Source organism: Bombina bombina, chromosome 6 (assembly GCF_027579735.1).
Source record: "Bombina bombina isolate aBomBom1 chromosome 6, aBomBom1.pri, whole genome shotgun sequence".
Classification (NCBI taxonomy): Eukaryota; Metazoa; Chordata; class Amphibia; order Anura; family Bombinatoridae; genus Bombina; species Bombina bombina.
Genome location: NC_069504.1, coordinates 860,152,731 through 860,177,318, shown reverse-complemented (window position 1 = coordinate 860,177,318; position 24,588 = coordinate 860,152,731). Strand labels below are relative to the sequence as shown.

The 24,588-nt window shown below is 38.1% G+C and overlaps 1 protein-coding gene across 1 annotated transcript in view; it reads right to left on the bottom strand.

The window, feature by feature from the left end:
* Nucleotides 1–815: 815 nt before the first annotated feature.
* The window catches only part of LOC128664695 (extracellular calcium-sensing receptor-like), a 46,996-nt gene continuing 23,223 nt past the window's right edge, over nucleotides 816–24,588 (bottom strand). The window contains exons 3-6 of the mRNA XM_053719505.1: nucleotides 16,313–17,125; nucleotides 9,446–9,670; nucleotides 2,362–2,485; nucleotides 816–1,720 (exon numbers count right to left, since the gene is read on the bottom strand). Of these exons, the coding sequence (XP_053575480.1) occupies nucleotides 816–1,720; nucleotides 2,362–2,485; nucleotides 9,446–9,670; nucleotides 16,313–17,125 (2,067 nt within the window). The remainder of the gene's footprint in view (nucleotides 1,721–2,361; nucleotides 2,486–9,445; nucleotides 9,671–16,312; nucleotides 17,126–24,588) is intronic.

Sequence of the window (24,588 nt, the reverse complement as noted above, 5' to 3'; positions counted from 1 at the left end):
GGTTTAGCACACAACTTGTAATTTAGGTTAGAAATAGAAAAAAAGATGATTGCTGGTTAGATGACTGAGGCTGCATTTATATTGCTGGTGTTAAACTTGTCAGATGTTAATTTGCACCAGCTATTTAACCCATTAGAGTAAACATGCCAGCCAACGTACAGGGTAAGTTGGCTGTCATTAAGGGGTTAATATCAGTACTAGTTTGATCCATGCCTTCTGCAAAAAGATACACCTTTTCTTGGAGAGCATTACCATGATCAATGATAAATATGACCCAACAGACTCAAAGACTAATCCCTGACAACTTTATGTTAAACAAATTGTAGTGTTCCTACCAACATATTGTGTTGTAGTTTTCATGTCAGTATTTCATAGAACCATGTAACATAAGAAATTCTAATCATCTGCAAGTACACAATCTAACATTAACATGAGCCGAAGTTATTAAAAAATATATATGTTTTTTTATGTTATCTGTGTCTGATTTACACTGAGGATAACTGAAATAAGGGTGGATTGAACTGTAGTCCCTACTTATAGATGGACTAGTTCTTTGTTAGTTTTATTTTTACAATTTTGTATTTTTTTCAAAGCACCTGTTGGTTAAAGAACAAACTAAACTTGTTTTCGCCTCAAACAATCAACACATTAATGGCAATAATATTAACCAGTTAGTACAGCACACAACAAAATATAGTAACCTAAACAGAATTAGAGGATGGAGGAAAAAATACTTTGTAAAAATTAAAAAAACAGAATGCACAAGAAAGAAGAAAATATTTATTGGTGGCAATATAACCAAGTGATTTATATCATCATTTTTTCTTTTGTCCCATTAGAGAGTCTTTTGTATTTAGTTCAGGGCGAAAGATGATGATAAAACACTTTGGCATAAAAATGCAGACAACCAGAGCCCAGCTTGAAGAAAGTATGGCAAAAATCTCCATAGCAACTGTATACTTGCCATGGGCACTGAGGTAGGCCGGAATGAAAGTAATCCAGACAGTAAGAAAGGCCAACATGCTAAAAGTAATATATTTTGCCTCATTGAAGCTATCAGGAAGCCTCCTAACTAGGAAGGCAAGAATAAAACTGATGGTTGCCAAAAGTCCCAAATATCCTAACATGCTCCACAATGCTGTAGGTGAACCCTCATTACAACTGACAATGATAACACCAGGTTTTGTTTGAGTCTCTTCCTCTAAAAATGGAGGAGAGAAAGATAACCACATAGTGCACAAACAAAGCTGAATGAGCACACACAAACCAATGACAATATAGGACACATTTGGACCTGCCCACTTTCTTAAATTGCTTCCTGGCTTAGTGGCTTTAAAGGCAATGACAACAGTGATTGTCTTTGCCAGAATACAGGCGACACATAGGGTAAAGACCATCCCAAATAACACCTGGCGAACAAGACACTTGTCAGGTTGTGGGTATCCAATAAATGTCACAGAGCAAAGGAAACAAAAAGATAGAGATAGGAGAAGAAGGCAACTTAGTGTGTAATTATTGGCTCGGACAATTGGAGAAGTCTTATAATGGATAAAGAGACTCAATATTGCAACTGGGACTGTAGAGGACACAACACTTGTGGCTACCAAAGTAGAACCAAGTGACTCATCATAAGAAAGAAACTCAATAGTTTTCGGGAGGCATCTGTCCTGTTGGATGCTGGGCCATTTGTCCCATGGACATCGAAGACAGTCAACAGAATCTGAAAAAAGAAAGAAATATATTATTCACCTGTTGTAATAGCTTAATGGGGAGAGTAGTTGTATAAGCAATAACTATACCAATACAATACAACACAGTATATATATATATATATATATATATATATATATATATATATATATATATATATATATATATATATATAACAAAAAAATGCCTGTAATGGAATTTGAAACATAAATTAGTAATGCTTGTATGCATTGCACTGGCAAAAGCCTTGTTAGAAGGGACAGTAAAGTCAAAATCAAATACACTTTAAAGACACATGCACACTCCTGAGCTCTTATGAGCCTACCTAGTTTTACTCTTAGAATTTCTGTTAAAAGATAGGGGAAACCACATATGAGTAAACAGTTAAACAAAATGATAAAATATATAAAATGAAACATCAGTACATTTTAGTAGTATAATGCCAAATGATCTTATGTTAACTATACTTGAACAATATCATGCTAAACATACAGTATACATATATATTATATATTTATTTATTAGACATGTGCAATTGTTGTATTCTGTGCACAACAAATGCAAAATATATTCAGCTCTTTTAGGAGTGGGATTTCTTTGTGTGAAAGAGCAAATCGAGATGTGATCCTAGTACTAGGTATATTGTCATACCTGTTTGATTGGAGATGTCTCCACTGGGGCAGGGAACGCACAGGAAGCAGCAGATAGGCTTCCCTTGTATTGCTGCCTTCCTGAACCCTGGAGGGCAGCTCTTACTGCAAATAGAGAGAGGAACCTGGTGAAGGGGAAGAGAATGGAAACAAATAATGGGAAATATTTCCTTATAGGTGGAGCTGTCAACAATTGATGCCAAAAAAGAGAGACTGAGTTGTATAAAGACAAGTAAGGCTAACTATACTATTACATCTCGGAACCTCTGGATTCAGTTGATGATAAAACATTGTTGTTATTTAGACTCCCCTCCCAACCTAGTGCTGACCCAATCTCTGGGATATCTTTTCTATCTTTTTTTTCTCTTCTTTCTTTCTTCCAGCATTGCACACCTAGCTCTCCATATTCTCAGCCAAGATGTTGTCTTTTTTCTACTTCATTATAATTCTATCTTTCTGCCTATTGTAAAAAGAGAAAGTTTTTTTTATGGATTGTTTACCTTCATTTACTGATTTAGTTTGTCTAAAGGTGTGTATTTATCTACCATGTGAATTCCTTTGTACCTTTCTTGCTGATTTTTGAAATGTTTGATGTGAAATTTCAATAAAAACAATTTAAATAATAATAATAAAAAGATAAGTAAAGCTATTATTCTTCATGATTAGGCAGAGCAGACTACTTTAAGTATAGAGAGAGCAGACAGCTATCTATTACCTGTAAATATAGAGGGAGAGCTGTCTATCCCTTTGTCATATTTAATCTGCCTACTTCTCTTAAACAGTTTGACTACCGCACTCTTCACTTTTGACTCTGACACCTCCTTTGGAAATTCTATAAAAGACCTCTACATCAAGCAATCACTGCTTGGAAATTGCTATTCACGCTGTATCTGTGACAGCCACTCTACGCTACAAGCTTACTACACAGCTGCGCTCCAATTGCAGCTCCTTGCTCTCCCGGACCTAGCGGTGACGTCACACGCCGACATACGCGGCCGCGCCGACACAGTCTCTTCACTGCACACTAACAAGAAGCAGCACCTCTCGCCTAAACTTAACTTTGGAAGTAAATCTACCGGAATTTAATACCGGACCGACTCCTTGCAAATTAACGTGAGTTAACTTACCCTTACATTCAATAGCGATTACAGGTTCTTGTTCAATTGTCTCTAAATACAATCACGATGATTACTATTCATTCTCTCATTGCAATGCAGTCTAAACAATAGTTATTCCTCTTACTACCACTACTAATTATTCAGACAGACCTAAACTATTAAATAGTTTACTCACTTACATTAATTAAAGCCTATCCTGTACAATAGCTATTTAAGTACAGTGTCTATACTCTAAACCTGTATACAGTTTGGAATTGATATCATATCTAACCAGGTGAACAGGACAAATACTGAGCTGGGCATAAAGTTCAAATTATCTCAGCAATTTGTACTGTAGAACCTAATATCAAACTTAAGTGCATTGGCTCACTGCAACCTTGTTGCGCCCATCACAATTTGTAGTTTGCCACATTCACTTAAAACAAAACCACTAGGCTGCAGTTGTGGTCCTCATACTAACTATAACCATTTTGACTTACAGGGAAATACAGAGTTAAATAAAAAACCCTGACAGTAATTTCCAAGCCTGTGTAAAGATGGACCCAGCAGCCCTAGTAACACATGTAGAGGCTCTGACACTAACAGTTGAAAACCTCTCTAAGGGGTTAACTGCACTACAGGCAGAGAACACCTCATTAAGATTATATATTAATGAGCGACTAGATACTATGAAAATAACCCAAACCCCACATGAACCACAACCAAAACCTCCACAACCATTCAGTGGTATTAGAAGTGAGTTTAGAGAGTTTAAGAATTCATGCCTTCTTTACTTCCAATTGAAGCCTAAGACCTATACTACTGACCACTTAAAAGTTCTGACTACCATATCCTACCTACGTGGAGAACCCCGTATATGGGCCAATTTGTTCTTCGAATGCAACGACCCCATACTTTATTCCTTGGACCAATTCTTCAAGGCAATGGGACAATTATATGATGACCCATACAAGCAGTTATCAGCTGAGACTGCTATGCGTTCCCTGCGCCAAAACAAAAGGCCAGTGGAAGATTACATAGCAGAATTCAAGAAATGGTCCCCAGACACACAATGGAATGACCTCTCACTCCGGAATCAATTTAGGCTAGGTCTCTCAGAAACCCTAAAAGATGAGTTAGCAAGACAACCACTCCCAGACACCCTAGACAACCTAATTGACATCAGTATTATTCTAGATAGACGTATCAGGGAGAGACGCTCTGAAAGAAGCCACCACGACACTAGCCCAAAACAACCCACACAAAGCACAAGTATTACTCCCTCACATAGGCCTCCAACTAGGGCTGCCGAGACTCCCATGGAACTCGGTTTCATTAGAGGACCTCTCACACCTCAGGAGAAACTAAGGAGAAAAACCTTGGACCTCTGCATGTACTGTGGGGGCTTAGACCATTCTGTAAAGGATTGCCTTCAGCTCCAAAGAAGGAAGGGTAAGCAACAACCCACACAGTTATGTTTATCTGCTAAACAAGCACACACTAATCATTGTACTCTTCCTGTTCTATTACAGTGGGAACATCACAGAATCCACTCTGAGGCAATCCTAGACTCTGGAGCAAGTCACAATTATATAGATCACCAGTTTGTTGTTAAAACTAAAATACCTCTTGTCACTAAAAACACCCCCAGTGTCCTTCGTTTTGTTGATGGGAAGGAGATTGCCTCAGGGCCCATTAGGTACCATACTATCCCATTACGGGTTACAACTCACAATCTACATACTGAATTTTTGAGTTTTGATGTCATACCTTCCCCTATGTTCCCAATCATTTTAGGTATCACCTGGTTCAAACAGCATGATCCAAATATAACCTGGTCCACGGCACAGGTAGTGTTTAACTCCACCTACTGTGCTGATACTTGTCTCCATCAGGAACAGATTCTTTTGGATACTGCTACTCCATACCCCCATGAATATTCATCTTTTTCTGATGTTTTCGACAAAAAAGAATCCTCCAACTTACCTCCCCATAGGGTATATGACTGCCCTATTGATTTACTACCCGGGGTTGATATTCCCTACGGTCATATATTCCCTTTATCAGAACCAGAACTAGAACACCTTAAAAACTATATCAATGAGAATTTACAGAAGGGTTTTATCCGCCCTTCCACCTCACCTGCAGGGGCAGGCATTTTCTTCGTTAAAAATAAAGATCAGTCCCTAAGACCCATAATAGATTACAGGGAATTGAATTAACGTACTATAAAGAACCGTTATCCTCTACCCTTAATACCACAACTAATTGACAGACTCCGTGGCGCCTCTATTTATACTAAACTCGATCTTAGAGGTGCCTACAACTTGGTACGTATTAAACAAGGACATGAGTGGCTAACCGCTTTTCGTACTAGATACGGGTTATTCGAATACACAGTAATGCCTTTTGGCTTATGTAATGCACCAGCCACTTTCCAATATTTCATTAACGATATTTTCAAGGATTACTTAGACATTTTTTTGGTCATCTATCTGGATGACATCCTCATATACTCCACAAATCTCCACGAACACATCAAACATGTAACTTTAGTTTTAAAAAGATTAAGAGATAACTCCCTATATGTAAAGCTGGAAAAATGTACCTTCCATACACAAGAGATAAAGTTCTTAGGATACTCTATATCACCTACCGGCATACAGATGGAGGATGACAAGGTCTCAGCCATTCTGAATTGGCCTGTACCGAAAAACAAGAGGGACATCCAGAGGTTTATGGGTTTCGCGAACTTCTATAGGAAGTTCATTAAGAACTTCGCTGAGCTATCCAGACCACTAACGAACCTAACTAAATCGACTCAACGATTCCGCTGGAATGAAGACTCACAACGAATCTTCGACTTTCTAAAAAAAGCTTTCACAACAGCTCCCATCCTCCGTTATCCTGACCCTTCCCTACAATATGTATTGGAAGTAGACGCCTCAAACTTCGCACTTGGCGCCATCCTCTCCCAGAGAATTGCGCTTACTCAACCCTTACACCCAGTAGCATACTACTCTCGCATCCTCACTGCCGCTGAAATCAACTATCCGATTGGAGATAAGGAGTTGTTAGCCATCAAAAGCTCCCTGGAACAATGGAGACACTTAATGGAAGGAACCACACTCCCAATACTAATATACACAGACCATAAAAATTTGGAATATTTAAAAACAAACCGGACACTGAGCTCACGTCAAGTACGGTGGAACCTATTCCTCTCCAGATTTAATTATCTTATTACATACAGACCTGCTCAAAAAAATAAGAAGGCTGATGCCTTATCCAGACAATTTATAGACCCCATGATACCTCTCACTGAAGCACCTCTAATACCAGCAGACAGGATTTTAGGCCTGACTACAGAACAGACTGCTCAGTTCAAGTCCGAACAACTATCCGACATTCAAAAACCCCTTCATAATCTCACCTTGCATGATGATGGACTCTACTATTACCAAGAACGAGTCTATGTACCCCCTTCACTCAGAACAACTGTACTTAAGACCTTACATGATTCCCATCTGGTGGGACATCTGGGTATAAACAAGACCCAGGAACTGGTACAGAGGTTTTTCTGGTGGCCAAGTCTCCTCCCGGACACAGCTGAGTATGTCCAAACCTGTAAAACTTGTACTACAACTAAGACTGGGAAATCTTCCCCGTTCGGACAATTGATTCCATTACCAACTCCACACCGGCCATGGACTGATATAGCTATAGATTTCATTGTTGACCTCCCTGAATCACAGAAATGTAATACCATACTTGTTGTAGTGGATCTATTCAGCAAGATGGCTCATTTCCTTCCTTACCATAAATTACCTACTACTGCAGACACCGTAACTCTTATGTTCAACCATATCTTCAAACTACATGGACTTCCAAATACTATAACATCTGATCGGGGAACACAGTTCACCAGTAAATTCTGGAAACAGCTTTGCCAGTCACTCAATATTACCAGACGTCTCAGCACCTCATTCCATCCTCAAACTAATGGACAAACAGAGAGGACAAATCAATGGTTGGAACAATACTTGAGATGTTTTGTCTCTGCAAGACAGGATAATTGGGTTACACTCCTGCCCTATGCCGAATTCGCTTTCAATAACTCAGTTCATGCCTCCACAAGGTCAACCCCATTCTTCATCAACTACGGTTTTCATCCTACCTTCGAATGGGATTCCTCATCCACTACTATGTCCCCCGTAGTGAACGATCTACTTAATACCATATCTGACACATTTTCTTTGGTGAAACAGAACATCAACATAGCAAAATCTAGATATAAACTTCAATATGATAAAAGGAGGGTACCATCTCCAACCTATGCTATCGGGGATTATGTCTGGTTATCAACCCATAACCTGCGTCTACCAGTACCCTCCAGGAAATTGCCTTCCACATTTGTTGGTCCATTCCCTGTTGTTAAGGTCGTCAACGCCAATGCAGTCACTCTTGGATTGCCTCCTTCCATGAAATCTCACCCCACATTCCATGTCTCTCTCTTGAAGCCCTATAGGCAACTACGGCAGCATTCTCCTTTGAACCCGATCATCCCTCTGCTGCCGGATCCTTCCTTGGAATATGAGGTTCAAGATGTGCTGGATTCACGCCGAGTACTTGGACGGCTGCAGTATCTGGTTCACTGGAAGGGATACCCATCCTCTGAGGACTCTTGGGAACCGGCTGCCAACCTCTCTGCCCAGAGATTGGTGACTCGTTTTCACAGTAGGCATCCTGATCGTCCCTCACCTGATCCTCGGTGTTGATCCTTGGGGGGGGGATCCTGTCATATTTAATCTGCCTACTTCTCTTAAACAGTTTGACTACCGCACTCTTCACTTTTGACTCTGACACCTCCTTTGGAAATTCTATAAAAGACCTCTACATCAAGCAATCACTGCTTGGAAATTGCTATTCACGCTGTATCTGTGACAGCCACTCTACGCTACAAGCTTACTACACAGCTGCGCTCCAATTGCAGCTCCTTGCTCTCCCGGACCTAGCGGTGACGTCACACGCCGACATACGCGGCCGCGCCGACACAGTCTCTTCACTGCACACTAACAAGAAGCAGCACCTCTCGCCTAAACTTAACTTTGGAAGTAAATCTACCGGAATTTAATACCGGACCGACTCCTTGCAAATTAACGTGAGTTAACTTACCCTTACATTCAATAGCGATTACAGGTTCTTGTTCAATTGTCTCTAAATACAATCACGATGATTACTATTCATTCTCTCATTGCAATGCAGTCTAAACAATAGTTATTCCTCTTACTACCACTACTAATTATTCAGACAGACCTAAACTATTAAATAGTTTACTCACTTACATTAATTAAAGCCTATCCTGTACAATAGCTATTTAAGTACAGTGTCTATACTCTAAACCTGTATACAGTTTGGAATTGATATCATATCTAACCAGGTGAACAGGACAAATACTGAGCTGGGCATAAAGTTCAAATTATCTCAGCAATTTGTACTGTAGAACCTAATATCAAACTTAAGTGCATTGGCTCACTGCAACCTTGTTGCGCCCATCACAATTTGTAGTTTGCCACATTCACTTAAAACAAAACCACTAGGCTGCAGTTGTGGTCCTCATACTAACTATAACCATTTTGACTTACAGGGAAATACAGAGTTAAATAAAAAACCCTGACACCCTTGTATATACGGAAAAGAGAGACCACTGAGTTATGTTTTATATACAGAACAGTATTATAGTTACCTAATTAGGAATTCTCATGCATTGCTAACAAACACATACCACACTTGCATTTCTTTTCTTTTTAAACTATCTTTGAATAGTGGAGAGATTCTCTTAATTTTATACTAATTATAAGATTAGTGAATCCACTAACTCATGGAAATTGTAAGCTATCTTGAATAGACTGAGTTGATTAGAGGGAAACTGACAAATGCTTCACAGCAAAGATTAGTGCCACAAGAGATATAAAACAGCATACATACATGTGTGTTCCCTGTTGTCCATTGGATGGCGCTGATGTTCACCACAATTGTATGTCCTTCCTTTGTGCTATCATAGCTCCCAATCTTCACATGTCGTACAATGCCCTGTGAGGTTATTTGCCAGTTGACTATATCGTATACAGCTGGAATGTTACCATTAGAGTCAAAATAAATTTCTCTGTTGTCTTTAGTCCAGAAATGGACAGACTTCATAGACTGCAACACCTACGGAAAACCAAATGGAAACTTGTCAGAGTTGCCACTATATGTGATAAACACTTCTTCTTCAGGAGAATCACAATATTAGAGTCAGGAGTTTCTGGCACGGAAAGTTTTAATCATGATTGATTATAAAGAAACTCAGGATATGGAATAATTCTATAATTTTGGGCATGTGCAATAGATTCTGAAATGGCTGCAGACACCATTAATTTTAGATGCATATATAAATATACTGGGCCCTATTTATCAAAGGTCTTGCGGACCTGATCCGACAGTGCGGATCAGGTCTGCAAGACCTCGCTGAATGCGGAGAGCAATACGCTCTCCATATTCAGCATTGCACCAGCAGCTCACAAGAGCTGCTGGTGCAACGCCACCCCCTGCTGACTCGCGGCCAATTGGCCGCCAGCAGGGAGGTGTCAATCAACCCGATCGTACTCGATCGGGTTGATTTCCAGCGATTCCTGTCCGCTTCATCAGAGCAGGCGGACAGGGTTATGGAGCAGCGGCCTTTGGACCGCTGCTTCATAACTGGTATTTCTGGCGAGTCTGAAGACTCGCCAGAAACACGGGCCCACAAGCTCCATTTGGAGCTTGATAAATGGGCCCCATAGACTAGATTAATTAGATTTAGTAATTTCACCATTTACAATATGAGAACTGTAATTAATCCTGATATAGAAGTTGATATAAGTTGTAGCCAATTTTCTCTTATTGGATTGCATTTCCCACACTGTTCTTCTTGAGTTTAGATAAAAATCTTGCTAAAACAGAAAAAGAGGCTTTGTCACTTAATAAAAACCATTAGAAAAAATAATTTAAAATGATTATTAAAAGTTTAAAAAAATGTATTTTTTTTGGGGAGCAGCATCAATGATGGTAGTTTAGTTTGCCATTGGGGGAAAATGGAGTTTGCGTTTCGTAGCAGTTATCCAGCTTGGCTGTTTTTGATTTGGAACGATTGTGATTGCTTCATTAATGAAAAAGAATATAACAAAAAGAAAATTACAGTAAATCAGAATTAGAATTGACCCCATTGTAATAAGAACTGATATTAGATTTCATAGTTCTCTTTAGGAATTCATAATGGCATTGGTTGCATTTTGTTGTAGATAATTACCTGTTGGCCCTTGTTATTAAACATTACACAGAATTTGCTGGTTTAATATTACATAAAATGTTTCTAGAGATCATATAATTATTTTTAGAGATTTCAGATTTCTAAACTGTGAATATCGCTGGAAGTAAACTTTTCACACAAGCAGAATAGCGCTGCATTGTAAGTCGACTTAAAGACTTCTCCCCATAGAGCTGCAAAGTTTAAAAAAAAACCTAACACCTATCGCTAGTGTGCTATCCAGACCATGTTTAACCAAGTGCACTACAGCCGACGGGAGTTATTGATATTTTACTTTCCAATGTCCAATATATTTCTATATGTGTATATACAGTATATATATATATATATATATATATATATATATATATATATATATATATATATATACACATATAATCCCACAAGTAGTACTGTAATACATTTTTTTCTATCAGTCCAGTCCAGTGAGTGCGGATTCTACTACTTGTTGGATTGTATCTTCTTTTCCTGACACCCTGGAACATGTCTATTGTGATGTGAGTGCAAATGCTTATTTTGGACTCTATGCGGCATATTTATCAAGCTCCGTATGGAGCTTGATTCCCCGTGTTTCTGGCTGATTGACACCCCGACCCTGAATCTGCAGGGGGCGGCCCTGTGTTTCTGGCTGATTGACACCCCCTGCTAGCGGGCCAATCTGCAGGGGGCGGCATTGCACCAGCAGTTCACAAGAACTGCTGGTGCAATGATAAATCCTGAGAGCGTATGCTGTCAGCATTTATCGATGTGTAGCGGACATGATCCGCAATATTGGATCATGTCCACTCGCACAATGATAATTCGGCCCCCATATATGTACATGTTTATATGCAGGTATAGATATATACAGATACATGTAGGAATATCTATTTAAAATACTTAGAACATTTACCCCAATGTGAAGAACATTGGAATGTAAAATATTTACAGTAAATACACAGTTAACCACATTATTACATATTAATACTGAATAAAAATATTTGATTATTATACATACTATAAAAAATTCTAAATAATCCATAGGATAAATCTATATTTTTTACAGTATGTATAATCATTTTTCATAATTAATAATCTTTTACAATATTTAATATTTTTTAATATTTCAAGAATGTTAGCAATTCTTCATGTACACTAGCCAGACGCGCTAGACCTAAATTGCAAACCCTGATGCACGTTACGCATATTTTACATTCCTATATTCTTATATATATAGGGTCTGCGTGCCCCGAAACGTCACCTTAATACATTTTTTTATTTTATATACCAAATCCAGTGAGTGCAGTCCTCTTCTATAATGGATTATTGATATACCTGACTTGGCACCCTGGTTGATGTCCCTATTGCATTGTGAGTGCAGACACACATGGAAGTTATATATATATATATATATATATATATATATATATGATAATGTCAATGTAAACTAAATATCTATACCTATATATCTATAGAAATAGATATAAAGGTATAGATATAGAGATATGTATTTACAATAAGAAGTATATTGTTCTGTATGTAAGGGTTATTGGAATATGAAATATTCATAACTCCTGTTGGCTTAGCGCGCAAGTGATAGGTGTTAAGTTTTTTTCTTCTGCTTTCTCCATTGACTATGGGGAGAAGTTAACGCGGTCTCAATGTTTGGTTAGCGTGCTTCGGGTTTCGCTTGCAAACATTTTACTTTTAATGTGTACAGAACAAATCACCTGTTCAGGAAATGCTATCGTGGGAAGCTATGAACACCGCAGCAGCTACCAAGTTTTCATCTAAGCTGACCGCTGTGTGTGCCAGCTGGCTCACTCTGCGCTGTTTTCTCAGTGCCAACCCAATTGTGAGTGATATTTCATGCATTCAGTTGGAGTTTTTTGTGCAAACTAGATTTGACTCTTAGGAACCAGTTTCCGTTCTTGCGGATTTTAAATGGAGCGACCAAGCAGACTTTTTACACTTTGGACTGAGAGGACTGAGAGAACTAAGGTCTACTGTTTGTATGAGATTTCTCGCATTATTGATTAATTGATTTTTAACGCCAATTTTAGTAGATATTTGTATTTTTTCATTTTAATTATTCATTTTATATTATTTTACTATGCATTTTAGTGCTTAGTGTTGGTGCGTCCCTTTTTCATAAAAAATCACGTCTTTTTCTTCAGTTTTGCAGAAAGTCACTTTTATGCCTGTTTGTGGGTGGCTGGTGTTTTTTCTGGGTTATATGACATGAGTATAAAAATATGTTTGGGAAGGTGAAATTATGAATTTGCTTTTTATTAATATTTGCACTATAATATCTATCTTTATAGGGGACCAAGGGATCGCTAAAATGGTTTTCACATGTTAAACATTACAGAGCAACAAGTAGTTTTTTTAAATCCTTAAAGGGACATTCAGTTTAAAAAAAAATCTTTCATGATTCAGATGCATGATTCAGATCATTTTAAAGGGACTGTCAAGTCCAAAAAAAAAAAAAAAATCATGATTCAGATAGGGCATGTAATTTTAAAGGGGCAGTCAAGTCCAAAGAAATCTTTCATGATTCAAATAGGGCATGTAATTTTAAACAACTTTCCAATTATCACCAATTTTGATTTGTTTTCTTGGTATTCTTAGGTGAAAGCTAAACCTAGGAGGTTCATTTGCTAATTTCTTAGACCTTGAAGGACGCCTCTAATCTAAATGCATTTTGACAGTTTTTCACCACTAGAGGGGTTTAGTTCATGTGTTTCATATAGATAACATTGAGCTCATGCATGTGAAGTTACCTAGGAGTAAGCACTGATGCAAAAAAAAATGGAAGTCTGTCAAAAGAACTGAAATAAGTTTGCTGAGGCTTAGATACAAGGTAATTACAGAGGTAAAAAGTGTATTAATATAAAAGTGTTGATTATGGTGTTGACTGTCCCTTTAAACTACATTCCATTTTACTTATATTATCTAATTTGCTTCATTCTTTAGATACCCTTAATTGAAGAAATAGCAATGCACATGGGTGAGTCAATTATACGAGACAACTATGTGCAGCCATAAGACAGCATTAAAGGGACGTTTTATCTCTGTAATTACATTGTATCTAAGCCTCAGCAGACTGTCCCATTTTTTCAGTTCTTTTGACAGACTTGCATTTAAGCCAATCAGTGCTAACTTCTCTGTAAATTCACGTGCATGAGCTCAATGTTATCTATATGAAACACATGAACTACCGCCCTCTAGTGGTTAAAAATTGTCAAAATGCATTTAGATTAGAGGCGGCCTTCAAGGTCTAAGAAATTAGCAAATGAACCTCCTAGGTTTAGCTTTCAACTAAGAATACCAAGAGAACAAAGCAAAATTGGTGATAAAAGTGAATTGGAAAGTTGATTAAAATGACATGCCCTATTTGAATCATGAAAGTTTTTTTTGAACTTGACTGTCCTTTAATTAAAGAGTTTATGGAGAATGAACTAAGCTGAAGGTGCACATTTCTAATTGCTTTAAATTTTATTTCTAATGAGTTCAGTCATCAGATAGTTCACTGGTTATCAACTACCATAAACCTGCAGAGGCTGCCTCCATCATAAAAATGGTGTCTCACAATGGAAATTCCTTAAAAACAATTATAATTTATCAAGCCCTCCACCTCCCTATGACTGCAGGTTCTCACATAGAATTTGCAGTCAAGATTTATCTAGCAACAGTCATCAGACCGCTGTTTCCCTACCCTTTTTCTTCACCTTATAGGAGGAGAATTCCAATCTCCCCGGTCTTGTCCAATTGGGGAGATTGACAGCTCCTGCCCACAGGTGATTGGCTGTGTGCAGGCAGGGAGTGGGATTGCTGACAAGTGCAAAATAGCGCTTGTGTGCAATATTAAATTCCGGCAGCGGATTGCTGCCAGCCAGAGGCAAGCTGGGGCGGAAAGGGGGGAATATGTACACTCCTGTCCGCCATTAAATTATAAATAAAACCCAATTAGAGTGTTTAAAATAGACCACATTTATCATATATAAATGATCATATATCTAACAGACATGCCTAAAGTTGACTTCTATGATTAAAACAATCAGATTATTTATACTTCCTGATAAGATGAGAGGTTTCCTTGCTATAAGTTTATATTGAGTTAAAATGTAACCCCCACCATTTTGCCCTTAAAATATAGTGTATTAAATTGGCTAGGTCATTTATATATTTTTTTAACAGCGGCCAGGTTTTTTAGGGTTACCTGAATTAGTACTTATAATAAAATAAAAAGATGGTATACATCTACAAAACTTTATAAATGTACATAGGATATACATTAAATTAATTTTAGGAAGAATTTATTATGTAATGTTGAGCTAAAATTAAAGGGACACTGTACCCAAAATTTTTCTTTTGTGATTCAGATTGAGCATGAAATTTTAAGCAACTTTCTAATTTATTCCTATTATCAAATTTTCTTCATTCTCTTGGTATCTTTATTTGAAATGCAAGACTGTAAGTTTAGATGCCGGCCCATTTTTGGTGAACAACCTGGGTTGTCCTTGCTGATTGGTGGATAAATTCATCCACCAATAAAAAAGTGCTGTCCAGAGTACTGAAACAAAAAAAAAGCTTAGATGCCTTCTTTTTCAAATAATGATAGCAAGAGAACAAAGAAAAATTGATAATAGGAGTAAATTAGAAAGTTGCTTAAAATTGCATGCTCTTTCTGAATTACAAAAGAAAAAATTTGGGTTCAGTGTCCCTTTAAACTTTTAGCATAAATGTGAACATAATATAATGTGGCCCTCTGCCAATCCCTGTTAAATAGTTTACTTTTAGAAACATTATTGGTTCGGATAACGTCTTAGGGCCAGACTAGAAGTGAAGCGCTAAATTATATAATTTAATTTGCCCGTTTGCGGGTGCGCAATAATTAACCAGCCAATACAATTGGCTGGTTATTGCTAACGCAAGCTCGCGGTAGCATTAGCGCTCAGAAAATTAACCAGAGATCTGATTTCTGGTTAATTTTCTAAAAGTGCCCCAAATGCCCTCAAAATAGAGGGCATTATAGTTTTTTATTAAAAATTTTGTACTGTTTTTTTTTAAAATAAAAAACAACTGCACTAGGCAGTTTTTTGGGTCTAAAGTTGGTGGGAGTGGGGTGAAAGTGCCTTTACATTGCGGTCTATAGGAACTGTGTGTTCCCAGTAAATATATATGCATATGACAATATACATATATATTTATGCATTAATATGTGTATATACACGTATTAACACATACATATATATATATATATATATATATATATATATATATATATAGTATATACAAACAAACAAATGTATCATCACTATAATTATTTCCTATTTTATTTGCTCAGTTCACCTGCCTTTTAACACATATTTTTGGACACTTTCTTGATGCTCAAACAACTTGTCTAAAATAAAAGAAACAGTGTGGATAAGACAACTTATTTATCAAGTCAAAAGTTTACATAATGTAATTCTATCTTTATTTTTTGTGCTGCAAAACATAAAGCAAGTACATTTATGAAGTACCTCCCATTGTTGAAAAGCTAAAGATTCCTGACATTGCTCAGGTATTTCACGGCATCTAGCCTGCCTACGATTTAGAAAAATGTGTAGAGCCCAGGCAAGTGCGTAGACAGCAACGTAGACACTGTAGGTAACTCTTGGGACAGTTATATCACTGAAAGTAGTTCCGAAAGTCTCTTGACCAGTACATATTCTGGCTGTTATAGGCAACAGGGTGTCTGCTATCTCCCACTTACAACCAAAGGTAATCTCCCAAAATTCTTTCAAGAAAATATCATCAGGAGTTTTGTTGGGGTGGACTGCCATGAGGAAGTCTTTGAAATTAGGAATCTGTCCACTATGTAAAGCAAAACCAATGGTCCCCCTTAGGATATTCCAGTATTTCTCCTTGGACACCAGTGCTGACGTTGACCATGAATCACTGGCTATCCAACTCTTTCCTGTGACATTATGTCTCAGAAGTTCTTCTACTACTGGAAGAAGGTTGGAACCACTGGAGAAAACAATAACAACACTGGCATTTGACTCTGCAATAACCCTTGAGAGATGTGGTGCATTTCGATCAGGGCGGCTTGTGAGGATATACTCTGTGAAAGCTATACAGGACCCAGATTTTAGAATCTCCATCTTGGTAGCTCTAATACCATCTTCTCCATAGTCAGTGTCCTCAGCTAAGAGCCCTACCCATGTCCAACCAAAGTAGGAGACAAGTTGTGCTAAACCTTTAGACTGGAAAGTGTCACTTGGCACAGTCCTGAAGAAGGAAGGAAATTGTTTTCTATCACTCAAAATTGAACTGGTAGAGAAATAGCTGATCTAAAAGAAGATAAAGATAAAAGTAGGATAATTATTTTGGTTTTTATAGTACAGGTTAAGAAGAACAGATAAACATATCTAAGTTGGCTCATGAAATAAAAAAACATAAAAAATGAAAAATTGTGGACTGAGCATGCAACTCTTTGTTTTAGCTGTGCAACTTGACTATGAAACCAAAAGGATTGTCCAACTCTAGTCCACTATGGTCATACATTTTCCTGGATTTGGGAATCCTCCTGTAGGAATAAAGATGAGTAATTCAGGTTCCCTTATTGACTCTGGATTGGGTGCAGCCATACTCACAGCCATGAACTCATCAGAACCAATGTAATTCACAGCAGCATGCATTTGACGGTCAATGAAAAACACTAAAGACAGTTTCAGGATAGGGAAATAAGGTGATTTGAGATGAGGTAAGAATATTTGAAAGCTTAAAAAATGTATCCTTTTTTAAAGTACTCTTAACCCCTTAAGGACACAGCTTTAGTTTACTCAATTGTTTCATGACAGAATAATTCTGTCATTTGTCCTTAAGGGGTTAAATTCTGGCCTCTTTGTGACTTTTGTAGACTGGAATTGGCCACCCATGGTATAAAACGCAGTATTCTGTGGTAATATGGTAATTGTATATAGTAGTGACAGCATATTTGTTCTAATTACAGTGACAATTGTCAATTTACGATTGGTTTGTAATTGTAAAACATTTATTAATTTGCTTTTTATCCTATCTCTTGCATTCATTCCTGCATAATTTTAATTCAAAATCCTCATTATATATTGAGGAAAGAAGGGAAATATTCTCACAATATTTGTGTAATTTGGGCTAAACAGGTCAATTATGACATATTTTACCAAACCTACGGCTAGATTTAGAGTTTTGTCGGTAACGACCCGCGTAGCTAACGCTGGCTTTTTTCTGGCCGCACCTTTAAAATAACTCTGGTATTGAGAGTCCACAGAATGGCTGCGTTAGGCTCCAAAAAAGGAGCGTAGAGAATATTTAACGCAACTGCAACTCTCGATACCAGAGTTGCTTACGGAAGCGGCCAGCTTAAAAAACGTGCTTGTGCATGAATCCCCCATAGGAAACAATGGGGCTGTTTGAGCTGAAAAAAAACCTAACACCTGCAAAAAAGCCGCGTTCAGCTCCTAACGCAGCCCCATTGTTTGCTATGGGGAAACACTTCCTACGTCTGCACCTAACACCCTAACATGTACCCCGAGTCTAAACACCCCTAACCTTACACTTATTAACCCCTAATCTGCCGCCCCCGCTATCGCTGACCCCTGCATATTATTATTAACCCCTAATCTGCCGCTCCGTAAACCGCCGCTACTTACATTATCCCTATGTACCGCTAATCTGCTGCCCTAACATCGCGGACCCCTATATTATATTTATTAACCCCTAATCTGCCCCCCACAACGTCGCCTCCACCTGCCTACACTTATTAACCCCTAATCTGCCGAGCGGACCGCACCGCTATTATAATAAAGTTATTAACCCCTAATCCGCCTCACTAACCCTATAATAAATAGTATTAACCCCTAATCTGCCCTCCCTAACATCGCCGACACCTAACTTCAAACATTAACCCCTAATCTGCCGACTGGAGCTCACCGCTATTCTAATAAATGTATTAACCCCTAAAGCTAAGTCTAACCCTAACACTAACACCCCCCTAAGTTAAATATAATTTAAATCTAACGAAATTAATTAACTCTTATTAAATAAATTATTCCTATTTAAAGCTAAATACTTACCTGTAAAATAAATCCTAATATAGCTACAATATAAATTATAATTATATTATAGCTATTTTAGGATTTATATTTATTTTACAGGTAACTTTGTATTTATTTTAACCAGGTACAATAGCTATTAAATAGTTAAGAACTATTTAATAGCTAAAATAGTTAAAATAATTACAAATTTACCTGTAAAATAAATCCTAACCTAAGTTACAATTAAACCTAACACTACACTATCAATAAATTAATTAAATAAAATACCTACAATTACCTACAATTTAACCTAACACTACACTATCAATAAATAAACTAAATACAATATCTACAAATAAATACAATTAAATAAACTAACTAAAGTACAAAAAATAAAAAAGAACTAAGTTACAAAAAATAAAAAAATATTTACAAACATTAGAAAAATATTACAACAATTTTAAACTAATTACACCTACTCTAAGCCCCCTAATAAAATAACAAAGCCCCCCAAAATAAAAAAATTCCCTACCCTATTCTAAATTACAAAAGTTCAAAGCTCTTTTACCTTACCAGCCCTGAACAGGGCCCTTTGCGGGGCATGCCCCAAGAAATTCAGCTCTTTTGCCTGTAAAAAAACACATACAATACCCCCCCCCAACATTACAACCCACTACCCACATACCCCTAATCTAACCCAACCCCCCCTTAAATAAACCTAACACTAAGCCCCTGAAGATCTTCCTACCTTGTCTTCACCTCACCGGGTATTACACCGATCCGTCCTGGCTCCGATATCTTCATCCAACCCAAGAGGGGGCTAGACATCCATCATCCGACGGCTGAAGAAGTCCAGAAGAGGCTCTAAAGTCTTCATCCTATCCGGGAAGAAGAGTAGATCCGGACCGGCAACCATCTTCTTCCAAGCGGCATCTTCTATCTTCATCTGATGAGGACCGGCTCCATCGTGAAGACCTCCACCGCGGACCCATCTTCTTCCGGCGAAGTCCAACTGAAGAATGACGGTTCCTTTAAGGGACGTCATCCAAGATGGCGTCCCTCGAATTCCGATTGGCTGATAGGATTCTATCAGCCAATCGGACTTAAGGTAGGAAAATTCTGATTGGCTGATGGAATCAGCCAATCAGAATCAAGTTCAATCCGATTGGCTGATTCAATCAGCCAATCAGATTGAGCTCGCATTCTATTGGCTGTTCCGATAAGCCAATAGAATGCGAGCTCAATCTGATTGGCTGATCGGATCAGCCAATCGGATTGAACTTGATTCTGATTGGCTGATTCCATCAGCCAATCAGAATTTTCCTACCTTAATTCCGATTGGCTGATAGAATCCTATCAGCCAATCGGAATTCGAGGGACGCCATCTTGGATGACGTCCCTTAAAGGAACCGTCATTCGTCGGGAAGTCGTCGTCGGAAGAAGATGGGTCCGCGGTGGAGGTCTTCAAGATGGAGCCGGTCCTCATCGGATGAAGATAGAAGATAGAAGATGCCGCTTGGAAGAAGATGGTTGCCGGTCCGGATCTACTCTTCTTCCCGGATAGGATGAAGACTTTGGAGCCTCTTCTGGACTTCTTCAGCCGTCGGATGATGGATGTCTAGCCCCCGCTTGGGCTTAGATGAAGATATCGGAGCCAGGACGGATCGGTGTGATACCCGGTGAGGTGAAGACAAGGTAGGAAGATCTTCAGGGGCTTAGTGTTAGGTTTATTTAAGGGGGGTTTGGGTTAGATTAGGGGTATGTGGGTGGTGGGTTGTAATGTTGGGGGGGGGTATTGTATGTGTTTTTTTACAGGAAAAAGAGCTGAATTTCTTGGGGTATGCCCCGCAAAGGGCCCTGTTCAGGGCTGGTAAGGTAAAAGAGCTTTGAACTTTGTAATTTAGAATAGGGTAGGGCATTTTTATTTTGGGGGGCTTTGTTATTTTATTAGGGGGCTTAGAGTAGGTGTAATTAGTTTAAAATTGTTGTAATATTTTTCTTATGTTTGTAAATATTTTTTTATTTTTTGTAACTTAGTTCTTTTTTATTTTTTGTACTTTAGTTATAAACAAAAAAGGTATGAGAGAGTAGGTAATATTGCTGAACCAAAAATAAGTAAATATTTGCTGGTGCCACCCTTGATAATGAATTATACAAAAAATCAAACAGAGAGAATGTAATCACAACATATAATACTGTTGTGAAGAAAGCAAGGGATAAAACAAGGCACACAGGATTTGGTAAATAATCAAATTTATTAATTCCTATTTAAATCCCAAACCACACGTATGTGGATCACAAAAATGACAAGGTCAATCAAAATCTAAAAGTGAGCATTCTTAACTAAATAAAAGGCAAATTTCAAAGACTAAGTGCTACTCGAAGGGCCAGAAACCTCTAAGCATACGTATGCTAATTAGCTAAGGGTTAGGCCTAACCTACCATCTGTTACATAAACAGGTAACAAACTGTAAGCAAAAATCAAACATAAACATAATGGTAACAAGTTGACTCATAGCAAAAACATTTTCAACAAACAGATCAGAGGAAATGAAAGGCAAAATGTCTTATAAAACGTCTGTAGAGCAGACGTAGATAACTGCTGCTAGAGGCACAAGTTCACTTATTTTACTTAGCTGCTATATTTGGATCCGTTATTCAGATTCAAAGTTGATGCAGCATTCAGCGCGTGTGACGTCACTTGCAGCCTGAGGTGTGGTTGTCGGCCTGCTGGTAATTGGTTTTATTGTAAGAGGTGTGTCCCAAGTTCCGAGAATCCGTCCACTGGATTGGCCAATTGCACAAGGTGAAAGAAACCAGGCTTCCACCGATGTTATGTAGCTAAGCACATACCAGGATGCACCGTATACTCAGAAAAGTATAGTGAAACAGCCCCAAACAAATCCAAACGATTTCTCAGCAAAAGGTCTCTTATTCTTATACACCTTCAGATAGATGTTACACGCTCTATCCAGCGCAAGATAGGAATCCACATTCTCCAGTAACCAGCCGCTTTAACACACACGCTCTTTCTCAGCATGCAGCATCAGATAAGAACAGTCAATATTGAGTCAGTTCCAAAGTAGAAATAAACTTGTACCAAAATGTATTTTCTTTGTTTTCTTTGAAAAATGCACACAAGAGAGACAGGAGTTAGTCGACCTCACTCCTGACTAGTACAGCACATAGGTGCTAAAGTTACACAAAGTGCCTGTTCTTATCTGATGCTGCATGCTGAGAAAGAGCGTGTGTGTTAAAGCGGCTGGTTACTGGAGAATGTGGATTCCTATCTTGCGCTGGATAGAGCGTGTAACATCTATCTGAAGGTGTATAAGAATAAGAGACCTTTTGCTGAGAAATCGTTTGGATTTGTTTGGGGCTGTTTCACTATACTTTTCTGAGTATACGGTGCATCCTGGTATGTGCTTAGCTACATAACATCGGTGGAAGCCTGGTTTCTTTCACCTTGTGCAATTGGCCAATCCAGTGGACGGATTCTCGGAACTTGGGACACACCTCTTACAATAAAACCAATTACCAGCAGGCCGACAACCACACCTCAGGCTGCAAGTGACGTCACACGCGCTGAATGCTGCATCAACTTTGAATCGGAATAACGGATCCAAATATAGCAGCTAATGCTTAGAGGTTTCTGGCCCTTCTAGTAGCACTTAGTCTTTGAAATTTGCCTTTTATTTAGTTAAGAATGCTCACTTTTAGATTTTGATTGACCTTGTCATTTTTGTGATCCACATACGTGTGGTTTGGGATTTAAATAGGAATTAATAAATTTGATTATTTACCAAATCCTGTGTGCCTTGTTTTATCCCTTGCTTTCTTCACAACAGTATTATATGTTGTGATTACATTCTCTCTGTTTGATTTTTTGTATAATTTGTACTTTAGTTAGTTTATTTAATTGTATTTATTTGTAGATATTGTATTTAATTAATTTATTGATAGTGTAGTGTTAGGTTTAATTGTAGGTAATTGTAGGTATTTTATTTAATTAATTTATTGATAGTGTAGTGTTAGGTTTAATTGTAACTTAGGTTAGGATTTATTTTACAGGTAATTTTGTAATTATTTTAACTAGGTAGCTATTAAATAGTTCTTAACTATTTAATAGCTATTGTACCTGGTTAAAATAAATACAAAGTTACCTGTAAAATAAATATAAATCCTAAAATAGCTATAATATAATTATAATTTATATTGTAGCTATATTAGGGTTTATTTTACAGGTAAGTATTTAGTTTTAAATAGGAATAATTTCTTTAATAAGAGTTAATTTATTTTGTTAGATTTAAATTATATTTAACTTAGGGGGGTGTTAGTGTTAGGGTTAGACTTAGCTTTAGGGGTTAATCCATTTATTAGAATAGCGGCGAGATTCGGTCGGCAGATTAGGGGTTAATAATTGAAGTTAGGTGTCGGCGATGTTAGGGAGGGCAGATTAGGGGTTAATACTATTTATTATAGGGTTATTGAGGCGGGAGTGAGGCGGATTAGGGGTTAATAACTTTATTATAGTAGCGGTGAGATCCGCTCGGCAGATTAGGGGTTAATAAGTGTAGGCAGGTGGAGGCAACGTTGAGGGGGGCAGATTAGGGGTTAATAAATATAATATAGGGGTCGGCGGTGTTAGGGGCAGCAGATTAGGGGTACATAGCTATAATGTAGGTGGCGGCTCTTTGCGGTCGGCAGATTAGGGGTTAATTATTGTAGGTAGCTGGCGGCGACGTTGTGGGGGGCAGGTTAGGGGTTAATAAATATAATATAGGGGTCGGCGGTGTTAGGGGCAGCAGATTAGGGGTACATAAGTATAACGTAGGTGGCGGTCGGCAGATTAGGGGTTAAAAAATTTAATCGAGTGGCGGCGATGTGGGGGGACCTCGGTTTAGGGGTACATAGGTAGTTTATGGGTGTTAGTGTACTTTAGAGCACAGTAGTTAAGAGCTTTATAAACCGGCGTCAGCCCAGAAAGCTCTTAACTACTGACTTTTTTCTGCGGCTGGAGTTTTGTCGTTAGATTTCTAACGCTCACTTCAGACACGACTCTAAATACCGGAGTTAGGAAGATCCCATTGAAAAGATAGGATACGCAATTGACGTAAGGGGATCTGCGGTATGGAAAAGTCGCGGCTGAAAAGTGAGCGTTAGACCCTTTCCTGATTGACTCCAAATACCGGCGGTAGCCTAAAACCAGCGTTAGGAGCCTCTAACGCTGGTTTTCACGGCTACCGCCAAACTCCAAATCTAGGCCCTAGTTTTTGCTGTGTGTATACATGCTTGCAACCAGTGCAATTAGTTCATAGATAGAGGAACATTAAATGAATAGGAAACCTCAAATTTCTTGTTTGTGATTCAGACAGAACATACAATATGAAAAAAGTTTCCAATTTACTTCTATTATCAAACTTGCTTCATTCCCATGGTATTCTTTGTTGAAGAGATATATTGGTGTCTAGAGCACTATATAGCAGGAGCTAATGCTGCCATCTTTTGCTCTTTCCAATGGATAATATTTTTGAAAAACTGCTCTCATATAGTGATCCAGGCACATGCACTCTCCTAAACTTACACCCTGCTTTTCAACAAAAGATACCAAAAAACAAAAACAATTTGATAATAGAAGTAACTTAAGGCTAGATTCCGAGTTGGGCGTTAGGGTAAAAAAGCAGCGTTAAGAGGTCCTAACGATGCTTTTTCACTACCGCTGCTATTACGAGTCTTGA